Genomic DNA, 18,005 nt, shown 5'->3' on the forward strand with positions numbered 1-18,005 from the left:
CTACTACTTCGCTACATGTCATATCAGTTTTCTTATTCATTCCAGTCGTCATCTTCTCCTTGGAGCATCTTTGCTCCCCTACTCATTTCCCTTCCCCAGGCTGTGTGTCTCTCTTCAATAACATGATATAGCACTCCCATTCCGAGCTCTTCGGGAAAATATGCCCTGTCCCTCTCCTTGTCAATTTACCCTGGCAGATACGCAGTCTACGAATATCCTGCAGCCGTGATAACCATCTCTTTCTCTTTTCTTTTCTTCTCTTTTTGACTCTTCACTATTCACTTTTTCTATCTCATCCTATACGCTCGATGGTACGGTGCTTTTTCGATTTATTGTCATCTGCCATCTCGCGGTTGGTACTGGCATGGATACCCGTTGTATATCACGATATAGAATAGAAAGCGGAAATGCGAAAATGGACGGTTTCCGAGCTTATTATCAGAGCAATTCAAATTCGAATATCATATATCATATCATAAACATCTCATGAAAGGGATAAAATGGGGGCATGTCATGTTCCGAAATGGTATCTGGCTGGGTAATAGTTACTGCTAAAAAACAGTCGTCTAAGCAAGGACACCCATCGGGTCCCACCGAGGAAGAACCAAAGCGTCCTGCTTGAGGATGTCGGAGACTTCCTTGGCGACGAATCGCGGATCGACGACGATCTGGTAGAGGAACTGGTCCGCCCACTTGTCCGACATGACGAACCAGCCCTTGTCGCCTGCGGTCTCGCCCCAGGAGTTCTGCACGCGCCAGCGGACGGGCTCGCCGTTCTCCACCTGGACGGCGGTCAGGACCATGGCGTGCGTCATGGAGGACTCGCCCGTCTGCAAACGCTGCGCCTTGTCCATGCCCAGCGAGATGTTGAAGCCCAACGTAAGGTCGAAGAGGTCTAGGTCCATGATTCCCGTTGCTGAGTCGGAGAACTTGCCTACATCACAGCCGAAGAAGACTGGGTATCCGGCCTTGAGCATGTTGATGGCTGCAGATTTGATGGTCTAAAAGGTTAGAATTGGTATATAGTTGAAAGGGGAGTTTCTCTCGGAGGGAGGAAACGTACACTCATATCCACATTGACGTAAGTGATGCCGCGTCCTCCCACCATATTACCCAGTCGGTCGACGGTCAAGAGACGTCCATACTCGTTTCGTGGATCATTGACCAGGCTGAACATCGCTGACAGATTGACACCACCGCATGTCTGCACCCCTTGCTTCGAGGAGAGGCTCGCAGCAAATTGTTTCGGGGTCAGCTGCAGTTGATGGAACTTGCCGTTCGCATCATAAAAGTCCCACTGGAATTTACCCTGCGGATCCGGCACGGGACCCAGCATGATGGTCACAATCGAATGGATCTCCTGCATGAACCGCTCCTTGGCCAAAGAGAGCATCAGCTGCGCTCGGCGCGCGCTGGTCTCCTCGGCAGCCGTGGCGGCGGTAGTAGCCAACTTTCTCAGCTCAAGAGCCTGCTCACGCAGCTTCGCAGTGATCAGCCAGTCCATCTTCGAGGAGTTCTTCGCATTGTACCCGTCCGGGTACAGGACCTGCGGGACAAGTCCATACTTTTCTACCAGGTTGGATACCATATCCCACTGGCCGCCGTCGGAGATGGGATCAGAGAACAGCGTCTGAACCAGACGGTCATCGAGCTCGTGGGTGGTTGCCGTGTCGATGATCTGCTCGAGGAACCAGTTGGCTTTCTCGATCTTGTCCCAGTAGAAAAGATAGGCCTGGCTGAGCTCAAAATCCTTGAGATTGTACCGTTTCATGATGGCCACGCGGAAGACATTTGTAGACGCAAACAGCCAGCAGCGGCCGGAGGAGCGTTGGTTTGTGATCGGGCCACCTTCAAAGGGGATTTTGATGTTGAATGTTTGCGTGTCCGCTGTGGCAGCTGCTTGGTTGGTCAGAATAGAGGAGATGGGATTTGCAGAAAGAGCGGAGATAGCAAGGCGGTTCTGTCATTCTGTGAGGACGAAGTCATTCTGGGAGGGTATCATGTCATACCTTCGGCTCTGAAAGTAAGGAAGACTCCCATTGCTTAGTCGCCGAGAGTGGAAGAGTGACTACGCGCTCCTTGATCTCATAAGGAGGCGGCGCTAGACTTGAGATCAGATCTTCATACTAGTTTTATACCACGTTCGTCTTACTCACCCAGTTCATTCACAGCAAGCGAATCCTGGGAGATCCGTCCATATCTCTTGGCATGGCTCTCCTGGGTGAAGCTATAGCCCGACTTTTCCTTCGAAATAAAGCCTTCCTCCTTGGAAACAGCGCCACCCATTATGTCGATAGCACTCTCTAGTAGCTATTGGATAGGGTGTGAACGCTAGTATAGATTCTGCCAGTTAGACAGGGGCAGATGGGGTCGTCGATGGATTGAATGAAGAAAGGGGCAGGACAAGCCGGGACTGAGGTCAATAAAAGCAGCTCCCAGTACGCAGCAGAAGCAAGCTGCAGGGAAATGCAAGGAGTCTCGGGGAAGAAGAAAAGCTGGGGGTCTTAAGCGGGGATCCGCTTATCGTGGGATGTAACCCGAGGACCTTCTGCGTAGATAAGAATGTCGCCAGCCAATGCTATAATGCTCTCATCCCTTAACTGGCTGTTTAGCCGTTCGTTTATTTAGTAGGTGGGAATCCAGGTGCTCCATATGCTATCTGGTGAAACCAATGGATGCTCAAAGAGGTGTTTTAGTGTTGATTGATGGGCCCAGTGCTGCGCACGTGAGATTTCCCGTCAACGTCAAAGTCGTTTAGGTGGTATCTATTGTATCCCAGAATATTGTACACAGGCCGTTCATTTTGAGAGGAAATGATATATTCTCTCCCTCGTCAGTCTATCAATGCTATGGTGTGGGGAGTCCCTGTTAGACTTCTAGGTTAATGCTGCGTCCAAACCGGGCGTACAGCGACACCTTAAGCTGTTGAAGCTCCTCACGAATCTCCTCCAGAGACTCCTCTAGGCGAGAGACGTCCGAATCGATCTGGTCTGTGGATGTGGAGAGGAGTGACTGTGCCTCTTCCAACGGTAATTGAAAGAAGGAATCACCGATCTTGTAGCTATTCGGCCGACAGTCAGCAACAACTGCTTGGAATAGATAGTCTTCCATCACTACTTACGGAACCAGTTCGTCTTCATCGGCTAGTTCCAATTCCGTTGAGATCTCCTCCAGGTCTTCCTTGTCTTTCTGGAAGAAGTGAGACGGAGACACTGATAGACAGAAAGAAAAAGATCGATACGGTAGAGAGACACACCTGTTTGGCCTTCAGCTGCTCTTCCAGCATGGATTCCCGCTGGTGCAGTCGACTGAATCGGTTGATCTTCTCCTGGTCCTCGCGGCGGACTTCGTTTTCCTCACCACCGGCGGCGACTTCGTCCTCTTTCGAGAGCTACAGACTGTCAGAGAATGAAAGTCACACACAATATAATGCATTTCAATCCGATTGACAGACACTACTCACCATACGATGCTGGATCATTTTGACGGCGGAGACTGTCGAAGCCGACCGCACAGTGCAAGCGGGGAGAGGGGGGGCAAAGAGTTCTGTTCCCTGCCATCAGCAACCCATTTGACCGGAAAATTTCACTCAAATAGCCATAGGTACCTGAGAAAACTCGACTGGCGAGAACAGTGTCTGCTGCAGTACTTTTGTAGATGCCTTCGTGGTGTTTCTTTGCGGTGTTGGCGGGCCAGAAGTGGCAGCAGCGTCACGTGGTCTGTGCGGTCCTCTTTTTGGCGGACTCGGTTGATATCTCAACGTAGGAGGTAATTACGATAGAAAGAAGAGGAAAACAAGCGAATTACCCATAAGAAGGGGAAGCCCATTGTTACCTGGATACTTTATCATACATCTAGTGGACTCAAAAGCTCTATTTTTCATTTTTCCCATCACTAACTGCCCTTCAACGAGACGCCAACTGGTCAAGACAACAATCAATAGGTGACATCATCAGCAGTGTATTGACCAGCAAGATCGCGGTATATGGGCAATTCACCTCACTGAAGCAGAAATAGATACCGGCATCATCAAGTAGCCGTATTGCAATAATTATCTAAACCGAGATATTCCTCCATTTGCTCCCACGCATACCAGCAGTCCTCTTATCAGTGCTGCTCCCGTTTTTTTTCGGTGTTGGAGAAAAACAGCTCCGCCCGACCAGGACAAATTAAGGCCGCCTCGTCATTTATCGCTATTGGGATCATCGATCGACCTGGTGTCACCTCACGCTGCTCCTTTACAACCCAAGCAGCGCCACGCTCGCTCTCGTGGCTGTTGCATTTTCTCTCGATAATAATAGACGGGATTCGGATTCCCTGCCTCGTACCAGCTGGCTGGTTTTACGCTGATCGCGCGACCCCTTGCCCGCCTCAGTGTCCTGGAGCAGCTGCACCGTCTCCCTCTCGTCCGCTGAGTGCCTCTCTACCCCTTCCTTCGTTCGGTCGGAAAGATCTTGATTATCTGTGGTCCACACACATACACAAAAATGCAAATACGGTCCGGGTTGTTCCTTTTCGGCTCATTGCTGGGGGTCGTTTCGGCGAGCGGTTTCGACTGCCAACAGATCGTCGCGGATGGGTTCAAATATGACCTGAGTCCGCTGGGTGGAGTCCATGAGGTCTACAACCTGCAGAATTTGACGGAGTCGGTTGTGAACACGACATACGTGCTGAACATCTGCAACATCCTCAAGGGAGCCTCGATTCGCGATAAGCTCAAATGCGGGACTTCCAAGAACAGTACGTCCGGACTCGATCCTAGGCCCATTGGTTGGAAGCTAACTTTTGATTCTCTAGTTTGTGGCTTTCGGTACGAGTACGACGAGGAGAGCGAAGAGTCGGCCGGCTATGCTTTCCCCGTTGCTGGACTGGATCATTTGGGCCACGGCACCAAGGACCCCGAGATCACGCGTTTGAAGAAACTCGACCCAGATGAAGAAGGCCTCATGGTCAAACTGGCAGGTGGGGAGTATTCCGAGACCCACGATCCAAACGACAAGAAGAAGAAGGACGTCAGCGCAGTGATTCAGTTTAAGTGTGACCCTGACCGAACGGGTCTGGAGCGGCTTACAGATGCACGGGAGGAGGAGAAGCGGGGAGACCCCGCCGCGGGTGATAATAATGAAGGGGATCGCAGTCTGCAATTCAAGAGCTTTGGTGCAAGTGACGACGGCTCATATGTTCTCCGATTGGACTGGCGGACCCGGTACGCATGCGACGACTACCTCAAACAGAAGAAGGAGGTCGATTCTTCCAGCAGCTGGGGGTTCTTCACTTGGTTCATCATCATGTAAGTTGTCTTTGCGCTCATGTTCAAATCACGAGAAAGAAAGAAAAACTGACTAAAAAAGTGCTTTCCTATGCACGGCCGCCTACCTCATCTTCGGCTCCTGGCTCAATTACACCCGCTACGGGGCTCGAGGCTGGGATCTGCTCCCCCACGGCGACACCATCCGCGACCTCCCATATATCTTCCAGGACTGGCTTCGTCGAGTGATCAACACGTTTCAAGGATCTGGTTCCAGGGGCGGATACAGTGCTGTTTGAATTCTGGTCTCTTTCTCTCCTTCTTCTCCTTCTTTTGGCCTTGCTAGTCCGCCTGGGTTTCTTATAGTCTCCTATCACCTTCCGTTGCTATACCTCTCGACTGAAGAGGACTACTTCTTCGTGAACACTAGCGTTGGATAGATATAAATATAGGACGATAAGCTTACCAAGAGGTACGAAGAACTAGCAGATGATGTAGGATTAAAAATAATATCATCTATTTTGGTACAAAAAGTTTGGTATAGATAAATCTTCGATATCAATTTAACTCCACCATCCATACACAGCTAATACTACAAACAATGTACATATGATCGTATCCAATTCAATACTGCTATTTAGTATTCGTACTCGGCACTTGACATTCCACGTTCACTGGCTACCAGTTAATATGTGCTTACGGGCTCAGATGTCGCCATCAGAACTAAACTCTCATCATCATTGCTGCAATACGTAGCCCGACTCAAAATCAAGGAAAGACATTTGACCAGTCATTAGTAGGTGGAAGTTAAGAGTAAGCCCCCGTCCCCCTCCCCCCCTCGTTTCTTGTCCTTTCCATCATTGTTTGCTGTCCGTCAAATCATCGGCTCCCCACTGACACCCGAGGAGGGGGAGGAAAGTCTCTCTCTCCCTTTACTTACACCCTCATGGCAAACTGCTTCAGGTACAGATAATCCGCCATATTCTCGTCGACCGTCTTGCGAATCAATGCAGCTCCCTTGTCGCCGTACTTCTTGCGCCATTCGGCGTCGAACTCTTCCTCGGTCTTGATGTGGCGCTGAGGGGAGAGAAAGGCATCAGTTTTTTGTTTGCTTCTGGAAGGACTCAGAGAAAATATCATCCACTTACATGCTCTCTTTGGGCCAGATACTTGCTCTCGATGGCATCGTTGTGAAAGCCCTTCCACTTCTCGAACGCTGCCTTGGCATACTCGTGGTCGGCCTCGTTGTCCCAGTTCAACATTCCCGGGTCATATTCAAGGCCCACGCTGCGGCAAAACGCTTTGATCATGGCCACGGGGTTGTCAAGCAGGTCATCCGCATCAATGACACAGATCTCAACGCCGGTAGTAGCGCCGTTGCAGTTGCTGTTGTCGCCGTGACCGTTCTGAAGACGGCTGGCGTTATCGACGCCCACGATCAGGTCATCGCGAGTGGCAACCCGAGGTCCAATGAGATGCACACTTCGCAAATAGTCGAAGGTGCGGCGCACCTCGTCGTACCCAGCCTCGGAGGGGTAATACTCATAGAAGCCCGTCACATCATCTAGGGGTGGGATGGTGCAGCGGTAGTAGGAAGGGACACTAAAGTGTGGGTCACGGATAAGGAAGGCGAAGTGGAATTGGGCCAGCAGTGCATAGGGCATGATGGTCGGATTACTGGGCTCGCTCTCGGTATCATAGGGATATGGCTCGCAGTGCTTGTGCACGCCATTGACCTTGACTCCATTCATACCGTGGAGACCGTTGACACCATTCATTCCGTTGACCTGGGTACCGTTGGAACTGCTGGCTCCATCCACACCATTCACCCCGTTAACACTGTTAGTACCATTGACACCGTTGACACTATTCAATCTATGAACGCCATTGGTTCCGTTGGCACTGATGGCGCCGTTAACGCCGTTGGTACTCTCAACACCATTGACACCATTGACACCATTGACACCATTGGTATTATATGTACCATTGATACCATTGCCGACCGCATGTCCATTGACTCCCTCAGATGTGGTTCCGACACCACGCTTGATCTTCTGCAGGGATGGTGCAATGCTGGCAGGTTTACCGTATGGCGGCAACAGATAGTGGTTGATGTCTTTGATGAAGACTCTCTTTCCCTGCACATCCAAGGTAAGTATCACATTGTCAAGAACATCTGGCGGACCAATGAAGAAAGCAACAAATCATCATCTTCTGCCAAATGGCTAACAACTGAGGTCTAGACAGGTCTCTAAGCCGCCATCCTCGAACGTCTGGCACAAAGTCTGGAACAATACCCAGTGACCACTGGCAGAACAAGAGAATTGGTCGATCCATCCCAATAGACGATAGCGACCGTGGCGCCTATCGTATTATACAACCTTGAGAGGGTATAGATGATTCCAGGAGGGCCATAATGCAGGGAAATCAAAAAGAAGAAACAAGCAGGGGGAGGAAGAGCAGTGAAAAAGCAGTGAAAGAGCAGCGAAAGAGCAGCGAAAAGAAAGGGTCGGACCTCAGAAGCTTCTCGCTCGATTCTATCCATCACTGTCTTGAATGTGGAATTGCTAAAGCCACTTTCTAGGCGTTCTTCTTCATGGTCATCACCTGCGAATCTCGCACTGAGTCTCTCGGGGCCATAATAAAAGGCATCGCCGAAAGGTTCATGAACACACTGGATGGTATCACGCCGAGTCATGAAGACCTGTCGTATGTCAATATACATACAGTTTATATATAGCTTTATATATATATCTGGAAACACTCACTCGTTCAAACGCTGTGGAACATGCCCGGGGATGCGTGGCAACGAAGATGGGTCTATTCGACATATTGGAATGCTGCCTCAGAGGTATAATATTTGACCCGGGGTGAGCAGAGAGCAAGTCTTTGAAAAAAATAATAATAATAAATAAGAAGAATCTCTGTTCGTGATCTAGCAGAAAGAAGACAGATATGATCGGCCTTTTTCTTTCGATATAAGTGGTCTTGTGCCTTGTCGTCGCTTCGAACCAGTGCTTTACAACCAGAGAAGGAGGGGCACAAGATACAAGTGAGCAATATCACTAAGCACCGAAGAGCAAGTCGGTTGCAAGATCGATCAGAGAAATACTACGAGAAAAGAGAGCAACTTCGAAAAGAGGGGCCCGAGATTCGATTTATAGGCAGGTACCCAAGGCCGACTCCCATCTACCTTTGTACAGTAGGTACTTAGTATCCTGGGTAGGGAGGTACCATAGGTACCTACGGAGCAGGTACCTCATCAGGAATTCCTCAGATGAAGGTCACCAATGAGGGGCACCACTGGGTAAAAGAGACTGGATCCCGGGTGAATGAGACAAGGGGCCATTCAGTGTTTCCTTTTTTTTTTTCTTGTTTTTTCTGTGGTCCTCGGTCTTGTCCTTGGTTAGGCAGTTCGTTAAGATTCGAGCCTGGCGTTGATGGATCTACAACCAACACTGTGATTACCTAGTATTGAGGACATACGGGCTCGACTTTCTGGGTTTATTCGGTTCACAGAAACATGAAATGAATAAACGAGACACCTTGGAAAGGGCAGGAAGCAGTATTGGATGCAGAACCTTGGCAGGGTAAACATTCAGGCACGCTGACTGGTGTATATCTGTTGATCTCCGCCGCACAACATTGAACGGACCGTGGAATCCTGGCAAGATCCAACAAGAGAGTGGCCTATGTAAGCAACCTGAGTGAGGGCGTGTCCACTTGACGTCATGAGTCGCAAGCCTCGAGCGAAGTAGCATTTCTGAATAATGTGCAGTCTACTACCAAGTAGGTACCTTCAATAGTATCCGTGTCTTGTATACAGTACACCCCCTGCCGCTTCATCCTGGGTTGTTGAATCTCGGTATGATCTGGCTAGGATTGCGGCATATTTCAACATCCCTCCTGCTGTGGAACAAGACAGGGAGTTGGTTTCCAGACAGGTGGAGAAAAAGCTTCTGAAAATAACCTGGTGGGGGGGGGTCTAGAAAGGTGACTGCAGTCAACACCGGAATTAGCTGATGCCCATATCATAACGAGTCCTCGGTAGTTGATAGGTACCTAGGTAGTTACCCAGACAGTTACCTCTTCACAGTACTATTGCCAGCTGAGCGCCATGATGTCTCCTTGATCCCTGGCGGTAGTGGGGTTGACACTCCCCCACCCCTCTGTTCCAGCCAATCTCTCAGTCTGAGTGGCACCTTTTGCTTTGCTAGCTGACTCCAGAAGTGCTCTTCGAATGATAGGTGCTTGTTCCCACACGCAGTCCGCCCAAAACGCTAATGTCACAGTCCAGGCCGTCACTGTCTGCCGCAAGGATCATAAAAATGGCCCCGGCGGGCGGCGGCTCGCGCGGAACGGGACCACGTGACTTGATAGTGGGGGCCATCACGTGTAATATCACGTGTTTTATCATGCCACCTTGGCGCTTACTACTTACTACCTAGCGCATGGCCCTTTCCCGTTTGGGAAGGCGATGACGCAGCGGCTTCTTGACGGTTCCAGAAGGCGGTGGAAGCTGGCCGTCACGTCACGATCCCTCAAGAGAGGTCTGGATGCCCAAAGCCAGTTGTATATCAACACTGCGTTGTCCCTTGGTTCAAGGGCTCATTACTTCGGAAAACACACTCTAGCAACCACTATTTTGAATACCAATCATCTGATAATCCGTCATGAACGGTGCTCAGTTCACAGACAGAGCTAACAAGGCTCTGCTGGACTCCAGCAGCCTCGCTGAGCAGTACTCGCACTCGCAGATTCTCCCCATCCACCTCGCCCATTCCCTGCTTAATCCACCTGTTGACGAATCCAAAGACCAGCAAGCGACTGCACATGCATCACATGATGCGGCAGCGGCACCGCTCTTCCGCCAGGTCGTGGAACGGGCGCATGGCGACCCTCAGCTCCTCGATAGGTCGCTCATGAAGCAGCTGGTGCGGCTGCCCAGCCAAGATCCCCCGCCCGAGACTGTCAGTGTGTCACCGGCGCTGGCAAAAGTTATCCGAGCAGCAAACGAGCTGTCCAAGACACAGAAGGATAGCTACGTGGCCATCGACCATCTGATCCTGGCCATGGTCCAGGACTCACTGGTGCAAAGGGCGCTGGCCGACGCCAACATCCCCAACGTGAAACTCATCGACAGTGCCGTCCAACAGATCCGGGGAACCAGGAAGGTCGATTCCAAGACTGCAGACTCCGAGAGCGAAAATGAGAATCTCAAAAAGTTTACGATTGACATGACCTCTTTGGCCCGTGAGGGCAAGATCGACCCGGTCATCGGGCGTGAAGAAGAAATCAGACGTGTGATCCGCATTCTCAGTCGACGCACCAAAAATAACCCCGTTCTTATTGGCGAGCCCGGTGTGGGTAAGACGACCATTGTCGAAGGTCTCGCCCGACGCATCGTGAATGCCGATGTACCTGCCAACCTAGCTCAATGCCGACTACTCTCACTGGATGTCGGCTCCCTGGTTGCCGGCAGCAAATACCGCGGTGAATTCGAAGAGCGTATGAAAGGGGTGCTGAAAGAAATTGAAGAATCCAAGGAGACAATTGTGCTCTTCGTGGATGAAATCCACTTGCTCATGGGCGCCGGTTCAAGCGGCGAGGGTGGCATGGATGCCGCCAACCTGTTGAAGCCCATGCTAGCTCGTGGTCAGCTACACTGTATCGGCGCAACGACCTTGGGAGAATACCGCAAATACATCGAGAAGGACCAGGCCTTTGAGCGACGTTTCCAACAGGTCCTGGTCAAGGAGCCCTCAGTGCCCGAAACCATCTCCATCCTGCGTGGCCTCAAAGAGAAGTACGAGGTGCACCATGGTGTCAATATTCTGGACGGCGCAATCGTTGCCGCCGCCACCCTTGCCTCGCGATACCTCACCGCGCGTCGGTTGCCCGACTCCGCTGTCGACTTGATTGATGAAGCCGCTGCCGCCGTGAGAGTTACCAGGGAGTCGGAACCAGAGGCCCTCGACACGCTCGAACGAAAACTCCGCCAGCTCCAGATCGAGATCCATGCGCTGGAACGTGAGACCGACGAAGCCTCCAAGGCCCGGCTGGAGACAGCCAAGCAAGAAGCTGCTAATGTCACGGAGGAGTTACGGCCGTTACGCGAAAAGTACGAGAGCGAGAAGAAGCGCAGCAAAGAGATCCAAGATGCGAAGATCAAGCTGGACTCCCTCAAGGTCAAGAGAGACGAGGCCGAGCGCATGGGCGATACGCAGACCGCGGCCGACTTGGAATACTACGCCATCCCCGAGACCAAGGCACTCATCCAGCGATTGGAAACTGACCGGGCTCGCTCAGATGCCGAGCAGCGTGCGCGCTCGGGAGATGCAGGGGAGGCGCTGCTGGCCGACGCGGTCGGTCCGGATCAAATCAACGAAATCGTCGGCCGGTGGACCGGTATCCCTGTCACCCGGCTCAAGACGACCGAAAAGGACAAGCTCCTGCAGATGGAGAAGTATCTGGGCAAGATCGTCGTCGGCCAGAAGGAGGCTGTCACCTCTGTCTCCAACGCGATCCGGCTGCAGCGGTCCGGCCTCAGCAACCCTAATTCCCCGCCCAGCTTCCTCTTCTGCGGTCCCTCCGGCACCGGTAAGACCTTGCTCACCAAGGCACTGGCCGAGTTCCTCTTTGACGATCCGAAAGCGATGATCCGTTTCGACATGTCCGAATACCAGGAGCGGCATTCTCTGAGTCGGATGATCGGCGCACCCCCCGGCTACGTTGGTCACGACGCAGGCGGCCAGCTGACCGAGAGTCTGCGGCGCCGGCCCTTCTCCATCCTGCTGTTTGATGAAGTGGAAAAGGCAGCCAAGGAGGTTTTGACGGTGCTGCTGCAGCTCATGGACGATGGGCGGATCACCGACGGCCAAGGCCGCATTGTCGACGCGAAGAATTGCATTGTGGTGATGACCTCCAATCTGGGAGCCGAGTATCTCGCGCGCCCGACGACACGGGACGGCAAGATCGATCCGCAGACGCGCGAGCTGGTCATGGGCACGCTGCGCGACTACTTCCTGCCCGAATTCCTTAACCGGATCTCGAGCATCGTGATCTTCAACCGGCTCACGAGGCGTGAGATCCGCAAGATCGTCGATCTGCGCCTCGGTGAAGTGCAGAATCGGCTGCAGAACAACGGCCGCAACGTCAAGATCGAGTGCAGCGACGAAGTCAAAGATTACCTGGGCGCAGCGGGGTACTCACCCGCCTACGGCGCGCGCCCTCTCGGCCGGCTCATCGAGAAGGAGGTGCTCAACCGGCTGGCCGTGCTGATCCTCCGCGGCAGTGTGCAAGAGGGGGAGGTCGCCCGGGTGGTGATGCACGATGGCCGCATCGACGTCCTCCCGAACCACGACGTGCAGGAGGACGAAGACGAGGAGATGACGGACGAAGACGCATTGGCCGAGATGGAAAACAGTGCCGACATGGATCTTTACGATTAGACAGTGATGATGACGACCCTCTTCTTTTTTTACGATTCTAGCATGGCGTTGACTTGGCATACTTATTTGATCTGTTCTTCTCTTTTCTCTGCTACACTATTGCAATGTTCCTGTTGATACTATGTTAAGATAGTAAATAAAAGCTCAATTGCAAATCCAGATGGAAACTTCTCTCAAATAAACTGAACTGAATGTATCGTAGTACCAGCCCTACACCCGGCAAGAAAGGTATCATCTATGATAGAGAAAATAGCATAAGCTAAACAAATAACTTTAATAAAACTTATCTCTTATTTCTCTTAAAAGTAAGTCAGTACTATTTCGAGGACAGTTGCTTATTAAATGACTTTCGCTTTCACCTGCATAGGACTCATAGTTAGCTTTAAGACCTCTACAGCTAACTTATAATAGAAGCAGAATACATTATTGCAGCATCATAATTCTACATTATCTCCCTCATTCTCTAGAGAATATGATATAGTAAGTGAATATTTCTAGTGACTACTATTTTCTACAGGGTTTATAACATATCTACTCCCATGTTTACAACTGCCTTGGACCTACCAGCAATGTACACCTTAGGTTTCTTTTCCCCATATAGGATTGTCTGTTCTAGATATTGAAACTGTTGTGCACTGCCCGTGCTGATTATTTCAATTCCCAATATGTCAATATAAGCCAGCTTTTTTGAAAATTACAGTTCTAGTATGACATTGAATTTTGTGATAGTTTGTATTCTACACACTATCCTATTTAATAAGGAATCTTCATAAACCTAGATCAATGTATCAAGTTAGTGACTATCTTTATCAATAGTACAGTCCACGGTCCTCTTTTTTATTGACTCTAGTTTCGTCCCTCCTCCATCCGTTGGTCCCTCTGGACACTGCTCGTCACAGAGGAACCAGTCGGGCGACTATAACTCGACGCAGACACACTTTTGCGGAGACTTCCGCCATCTCCGGCGCCGCTCTGCTGTGCAATGCTCGGCGTCCCCGAACTCTGCGCTACGATCGGGGGACCAAAGGAGCAGGCTGCGGTGGCAGCGGAAGCAGCAGTAGCAGTGGCGGACGTGGCAGTTGCGGTGGCAGAGGAGGCCGCGATGGTGGCAGAGGAGGCCGCAGTGGTGGCAGAGGAGGAGGCCGTGGCCGCGGCGGCGGGCCCGGGAATGCGCCGGTAACTATTCTTGGTTAGAAACAGATATGGTAAGAGGCAGAGCCACGAGTAGTGGGCACAGGCGAAGCACAGGATCTTCCTGACTCCCACACTATTTCAAGAAGAAACATGGGAAATCAGCTTACTAGTTGGTGGCCGCAGTCCCCCACAGCAGGGCGAGCAGAAAGAAAACGATGGTGGCGAGGAGGGTGCATAAGGTCGCCCAAACCCAGAACAGAACAGAAGACGGCTTCTTCTCTACCGGCAGCTGCTGGAGAGCGAACAGCAGCGCCTGGTAGATCGCTGTAGAAGGAGAAGGGGTCCCGAAAAACGCAGTCTCATTGGCCATTGCGATGTTGCTGTAGTTGCTGTAGTTGCTGTAGTTGCTGTAGTTGCTGTTGTTGCTTGTTGTTATTGTTGCTGGTGCTGGTGCTGGTGCTATTGCTGGCGCTTTTTAGAGGCAGAGTAAGAAGTAGTAGCAGCAGCAGGAGTAGCGGAACAGAAGTAGCAGAAGTAGAAGCGCAGGAAGAGCAGTAACAGTAGTGATGATTGTTGATAGTGAGGAACTGCTAACTTGGAAAGGTTTCAAATTCTACGGCATTCTGATGATGCTACTTCCATGCTGCCTTCCTGCTGGGGAATACACTGCACCTTCCCTCTTTTAGTCTAGAATATATCTTTTCCAGTCACTTTTTCTATCACTACCCAGTCACTTTCTCACTTATTCTTCTGACTATCCAGTGGATGCCTCCGAGGAGGTTAATCACCCAATTCAATCCTCGATTGACTCGTCAAGCGACTCATTGAATAGTAGCTCGAAAATGCATCAGTCAATGCCTTGATTTATCTGTTGAATGGTGGTTCCTTGGGCACATCTTCAGCCTTGACGCATCAGCGTATAACCCTATCATAATGCCCTAAGCCCTAGCCCTATATCCCGTATACGGTAAGAGTTCCCCACATTTGTATGCTGTCATAATAAGCTAATACTATTCTGTAATAGGCTTAGTACCATATATTTAAGGCAACCATCGGAGAGATCCATGGATCCGTCATTACTCTGTATTATCCATATCGACTGGTAAGTACTCCATATCAACTTGACTTGTTCATAACATACTGTTTCTACCGATACTAAAGATGGTCGACTACCGAGTGTGGAAACCTGATCTAGAACACCCCGAAAAGATCAACGCCCTTCAAAAAGAACGATGGCGTCACTTTAAGAAGCTAGATTCTACAGTGACAGCTAGCACTGATATCCACGGTCTCCTCCAGACAGAAGTCAAACTTCGAGAGTGTATTCAGTGTGAGATGGGAATAAAGGATATAATCAAGGATCATCAGAAGAGGGTCTTCACTGAACCAGGAGGCCCTGCAAGATATCTACCTCTTATCCAGGCTTACCAGGGAGACCTTGCAAAGGTGGATCAAAAATATTGGCTTCTAGAACGGCAATGGTGGTCGATTCGAGCTGCATTCATTGAAGGCCCGTTCAGCCATGGAATAGAACTATGGCGGTCACATCCAAGATGGTATATGCATCGTGTCCTGCGTGATGATTGTGCTGGAAGGGGAGGATGCTGTGGAAGAAAGTGTGGATGCTGCTCGAATCGCCAGAATCTGTCAACCCGGAAATTCGCAGCTGGCCATTGTACTGTCTATTGTTTCTGTTGCCAGCAAGCGCGAGGGTTCCAGCTCAGTCATGAACAAAGGGTAGAACTTCGGAAGCGCTTTGATCTTAGCTTCCACAATGGGTATTTCCAGCGAATCCGGGATGCCTCTTTGCTGGGGATTCTACAACATGACGACAATAATCCCTTTGATCTGATTGACGATCCTCCAGCATACAAAACCTGTAGATGAAGCTATCTACGAACGCGCGCAGGTGAGAGAGAAAAGGCAAGCCTGGGCGCTAGGCCTAACTAAACAGAAGCTGGATTCAAATTATGGGTTTCCACATGGTAGATTATTTACTACATAGTTAGTATACCGAGGTAGTGGCTTATTTTGCAGATCACCAACGCTATCAAAGTCAAGTATGTACAAATATATTCGTCTATCTAACTGCTAAAAAAAGAAAGGCTAGGTGGAATTAGTACTATGTGGCCTGGTGCTCTCCCCCCACGTCTCAGGCTCCAACTCCCGCTCGACGGTGACAGTGACGTTCTTGTGGATACGAAGGGCGCGCGCGGAGCTATCATCCTCGTCGCTGACCTCGTCGGGCTGTTGTTGTTTCGAAACACCTGTTTGATTGCCCATGCTAGGTCTGTTATACTCGGGTAGATCGATGTCGATCTGGCTGTGGAGCCCCCCCGCGTGGGTGGTGGTTGTGGTGCTGTTGCCAGCATATCGACGGGCAGCAGCGGAGCCCTTGGAGGTCCAGGGTGCGGAGGTGTGATAGCGGGAGGACGTGCCGCGCTTGGAACCGCCCGACCAGCTCTTGATGGCGGGGAAGACGTCGCGTAGCAGGGACCAGATGAGCGGCAGGTTGGTGACAAGGATGGCGACGGTGACTTCGCGGAAGTACCAGTTCATATAGACGTATGAGATGAGGGAGGGAACGAGACAGTAGAGCTTGTTGAGCACCGCGGCGACAATCACGAAGACGCCCATGCCGAAGAGCAGCAGGAGGATCAGCTTCTGCTTGAGCGGCACGCGCACCTGCATCAGCAGCGGGATCGCCACCATCAGCATGAGAATGTCGGCAGAGATGGAGAAGCACCCCTGTACGATCTCGTAGTACTGGTACGTCGAGCACTGCGTGTTCGACGCCGGCACTGCCCAGTACTGGGACAGGGGCCGGCAGATCAGAAACAGCGACAGCTCGGTGCCCACAAAGCCGCATGCGACGTAAATGGAGCACCAGTTGATCCAGCGCCGCTGGTGGAGGCCCTCGCTGTTAATCGGTTAGCATTCAAGCAAGAACAGCCAGAAAAGAAAAGAATAAAAAAGAAAGAAAAAAAAAAAAAAGAAAAAAGAGAAAAATCAAGACACATACGTCAGACGAGCGTAAATCACCAGCATACAGCCCTTCATGGCCCAGATGGACAGGATGAATGAGTGTTCCGAGACAAACACCCATTTGCTTCCCCGGATACGCTCCTTTTTAATCGCCGGCGTCAGAGCCTCGATGGCCGCCTCGTCCATGAGATTCGACCCGCCGCCCGAGGCCACCTGGTTCAAGGCAACACATAGGATCGTGTACCAGACAACGGCGAAGATCATCAAGTAGTCATCTGCCTGGAGGTTCTGGGCTCCCAATCGACGAATACGAGCAATGCTGCATTCCCCAGGATAAGCAGAGGTTCCCCAAACCATAGCAGAAGGGAAGAAACTTACAATCGCAGTACCACACTCATCACTCCCACCGCATAGAGCGTCCATGTCTCTACGGCAAATCGGTGCCCGAATTCAGGGCCTAGGCTCGCCATCTGGACAAGACAGGGAGTAAGTGGTATGGAAACGACACTTGAGATGGGAAGTGCCGACACTCCTCAAGTAATAACTCTCTCTACTAGATAAGAGATCGGTTAACGATGAACGATCTGCGTACCTCTGCGGGCAAAGTATCTCAACAATACACTGCGCCTATCAGAAGAGGACCTTACCACTGGCCAGTTCAACCTACGGAGTATAGGCAAGGAGTAACCACGGATCCGAACTACGTATCAGCCAGTACTTCGCCAATTAATTCCGAAGAGGCGTCCAATAGCCATTTCTTGTCGTGAACTTCTTGTTTTGACTTTGGTCCTCCTGGGCATTGTGCACTGTCCAAGTCAATATCCCGTGTCCACTGTCCTGGGTAAAGGAATCAATGATTTGTTGGGCCAGGGGTAAACCAAACGGACCTGGAGGCGGCGACAACGAGGTCCGTCCGCACGTCTCCCCTTTCAGATCCATGGTTCGATGTCAATGGTTATCCTTTCTCCCCGTGGCCATCATCGTATTGGGCCATTGAGTCGAACCTGTCGGCAACTTCGTTCGCGAAGGAAGAAGATCCAACTTCCAAGTCGCCACCCGGAGGCTCTAGAGGGAGGCTCAGGGAGGGAGCGATAGGCGACAGGGCAACGTCATCCGAATGAAGATCGTAGGCACTAAGTCGATAACTAAGTTTCTTTCTTTCTTTCTTTCTTTTTTTTTTTTTTCGT

General features: G+C 51.0%; 8 protein-coding genes across 8 annotated transcripts; 3 read left to right on the plus strand and 5 right to left on the minus strand.

The window, feature by feature from the left end:
- Positions 1 to 566: 566 nt before the first annotated feature.
- ASPZODRAFT_143460 (hypothetical protein) lies at positions 567 to 2,286 on the minus strand (the record flags this gene model as incomplete). The annotated part of the gene is made up of 4 exons (XM_022724910.1): positions 567 to 1,001; positions 1,064 to 1,960; positions 2,010 to 2,101; positions 2,157 to 2,286. The coding sequence occupies 4 exons, from the start codon at positions 2,284 to 2,286 to the stop codon at positions 567 to 569; spliced, it is 1,554 nt and encodes a 517-aa protein (XP_022580078.1).
- Positions 2,287 to 2,792: 506 nt separating this feature from the next.
- ASPZODRAFT_133407 (hypothetical protein) lies at positions 2,793 to 3,662 on the minus strand. Its single transcript, XM_022723266.1, has 5 exons — positions 3,608 to 3,662; positions 3,464 to 3,546; positions 3,257 to 3,391; positions 3,122 to 3,189; positions 2,793 to 3,061 (listed from the first exon to the last, which is right to left on the minus strand). The coding sequence occupies exons 2-5, from the start codon at positions 3,479 to 3,481 to the stop codon at positions 2,869 to 2,871; spliced, it is 414 nt and encodes a 137-aa protein (XP_022580079.1). The 5' UTR covers positions 3,482 to 3,546; positions 3,608 to 3,662; the 3' UTR covers positions 2,793 to 2,868.
- Positions 3,663 to 4,487: 825 nt separating this feature from the next.
- On the plus strand, positions 4,488 to 5,547 carry ASPZODRAFT_69305 (hypothetical protein; the record flags this gene model as incomplete). The annotated part of the gene is made up of 3 exons (XM_022729572.1): positions 4,488 to 4,740; positions 4,798 to 5,290; positions 5,352 to 5,547. The coding sequence occupies 3 exons, from the start codon at positions 4,488 to 4,490 to the stop codon at positions 5,545 to 5,547; spliced, it is 942 nt and encodes a 313-aa protein (XP_022580080.1).
- Positions 5,548 to 6,184: 637 nt separating this feature from the next.
- Positions 6,185 to 8,079, minus strand: ASPZODRAFT_68404 (hypothetical protein; the record flags this gene model as incomplete). Its single annotated transcript, XM_022729505.1, has 5 exons — positions 6,185 to 6,325; positions 6,397 to 7,058; positions 7,242 to 7,386; positions 7,764 to 7,952; positions 8,017 to 8,079. 5 exons carry the CDS (start codon positions 8,077 to 8,079, stop codon positions 6,185 to 6,187), a joined length of 1,200 nt encoding a protein of 399 aa, XP_022580081.1.
- A 1,842-nt stretch (positions 8,080 to 9,921) lies between these two features.
- Positions 9,922 to 12,699, plus strand: ASPZODRAFT_143464 (hypothetical protein; the record flags this gene model as incomplete). Its single annotated transcript, XM_022724911.1, has 1 exon — positions 9,922 to 12,699. One exon carries the CDS (start codon positions 9,922 to 9,924, stop codon positions 12,697 to 12,699), a length of 2,778 nt encoding a protein of 925 aa, XP_022580082.1.
- Positions 12,700 to 13,545: 846 nt separating this feature from the next.
- On the minus strand, positions 13,546 to 14,203 carry ASPZODRAFT_143465 (hypothetical protein; the record flags this gene model as incomplete). The annotated part of the gene is made up of 2 exons (XM_022724912.1): positions 13,546 to 13,966; positions 14,001 to 14,203. 2 exons carry the CDS (start codon positions 14,201 to 14,203, stop codon positions 13,546 to 13,548), a joined length of 624 nt encoding a protein of 207 aa, XP_022580083.1.
- Positions 14,204 to 14,932: 729 nt separating this feature from the next.
- Positions 14,933 to 15,923, plus strand: ASPZODRAFT_478774 (hypothetical protein). The gene has a single exon (XM_022728399.1). The coding sequence runs from the start codon at positions 14,995 to 14,997 to the stop codon at positions 15,718 to 15,720; it is 726 nt and encodes a 241-aa protein (XP_022580084.1). The 5' UTR covers positions 14,933 to 14,994; the 3' UTR covers positions 15,721 to 15,923.
- A 16-nt stretch (positions 15,924 to 15,939) lies between these two features.
- ASPZODRAFT_17024 (hypothetical protein) lies at positions 15,940 to 17,288 on the minus strand (the record flags this gene model as incomplete). The annotated part of the gene is made up of 3 exons (XM_022726931.1): positions 15,940 to 16,753; positions 16,856 to 17,137; positions 17,197 to 17,288. The coding sequence occupies 3 exons, from the start codon at positions 17,286 to 17,288 to the stop codon at positions 15,940 to 15,942; spliced, it is 1,188 nt and encodes a 395-aa protein (XP_022580085.1).
- Between the last annotated feature and the right edge of the window lie 717 nt (positions 17,289 to 18,005).

This window comes from Penicilliopsis zonata, assembly GCF_001890105.1.
Source record: "Penicilliopsis zonata CBS 506.65 unplaced genomic scaffold ASPZOscaffold_10, whole genome shotgun sequence".
NCBI classification, from domain to species: Eukaryota; Fungi; Ascomycota; class Eurotiomycetes; order Eurotiales; family Aspergillaceae; genus Penicilliopsis; species Penicilliopsis zonata.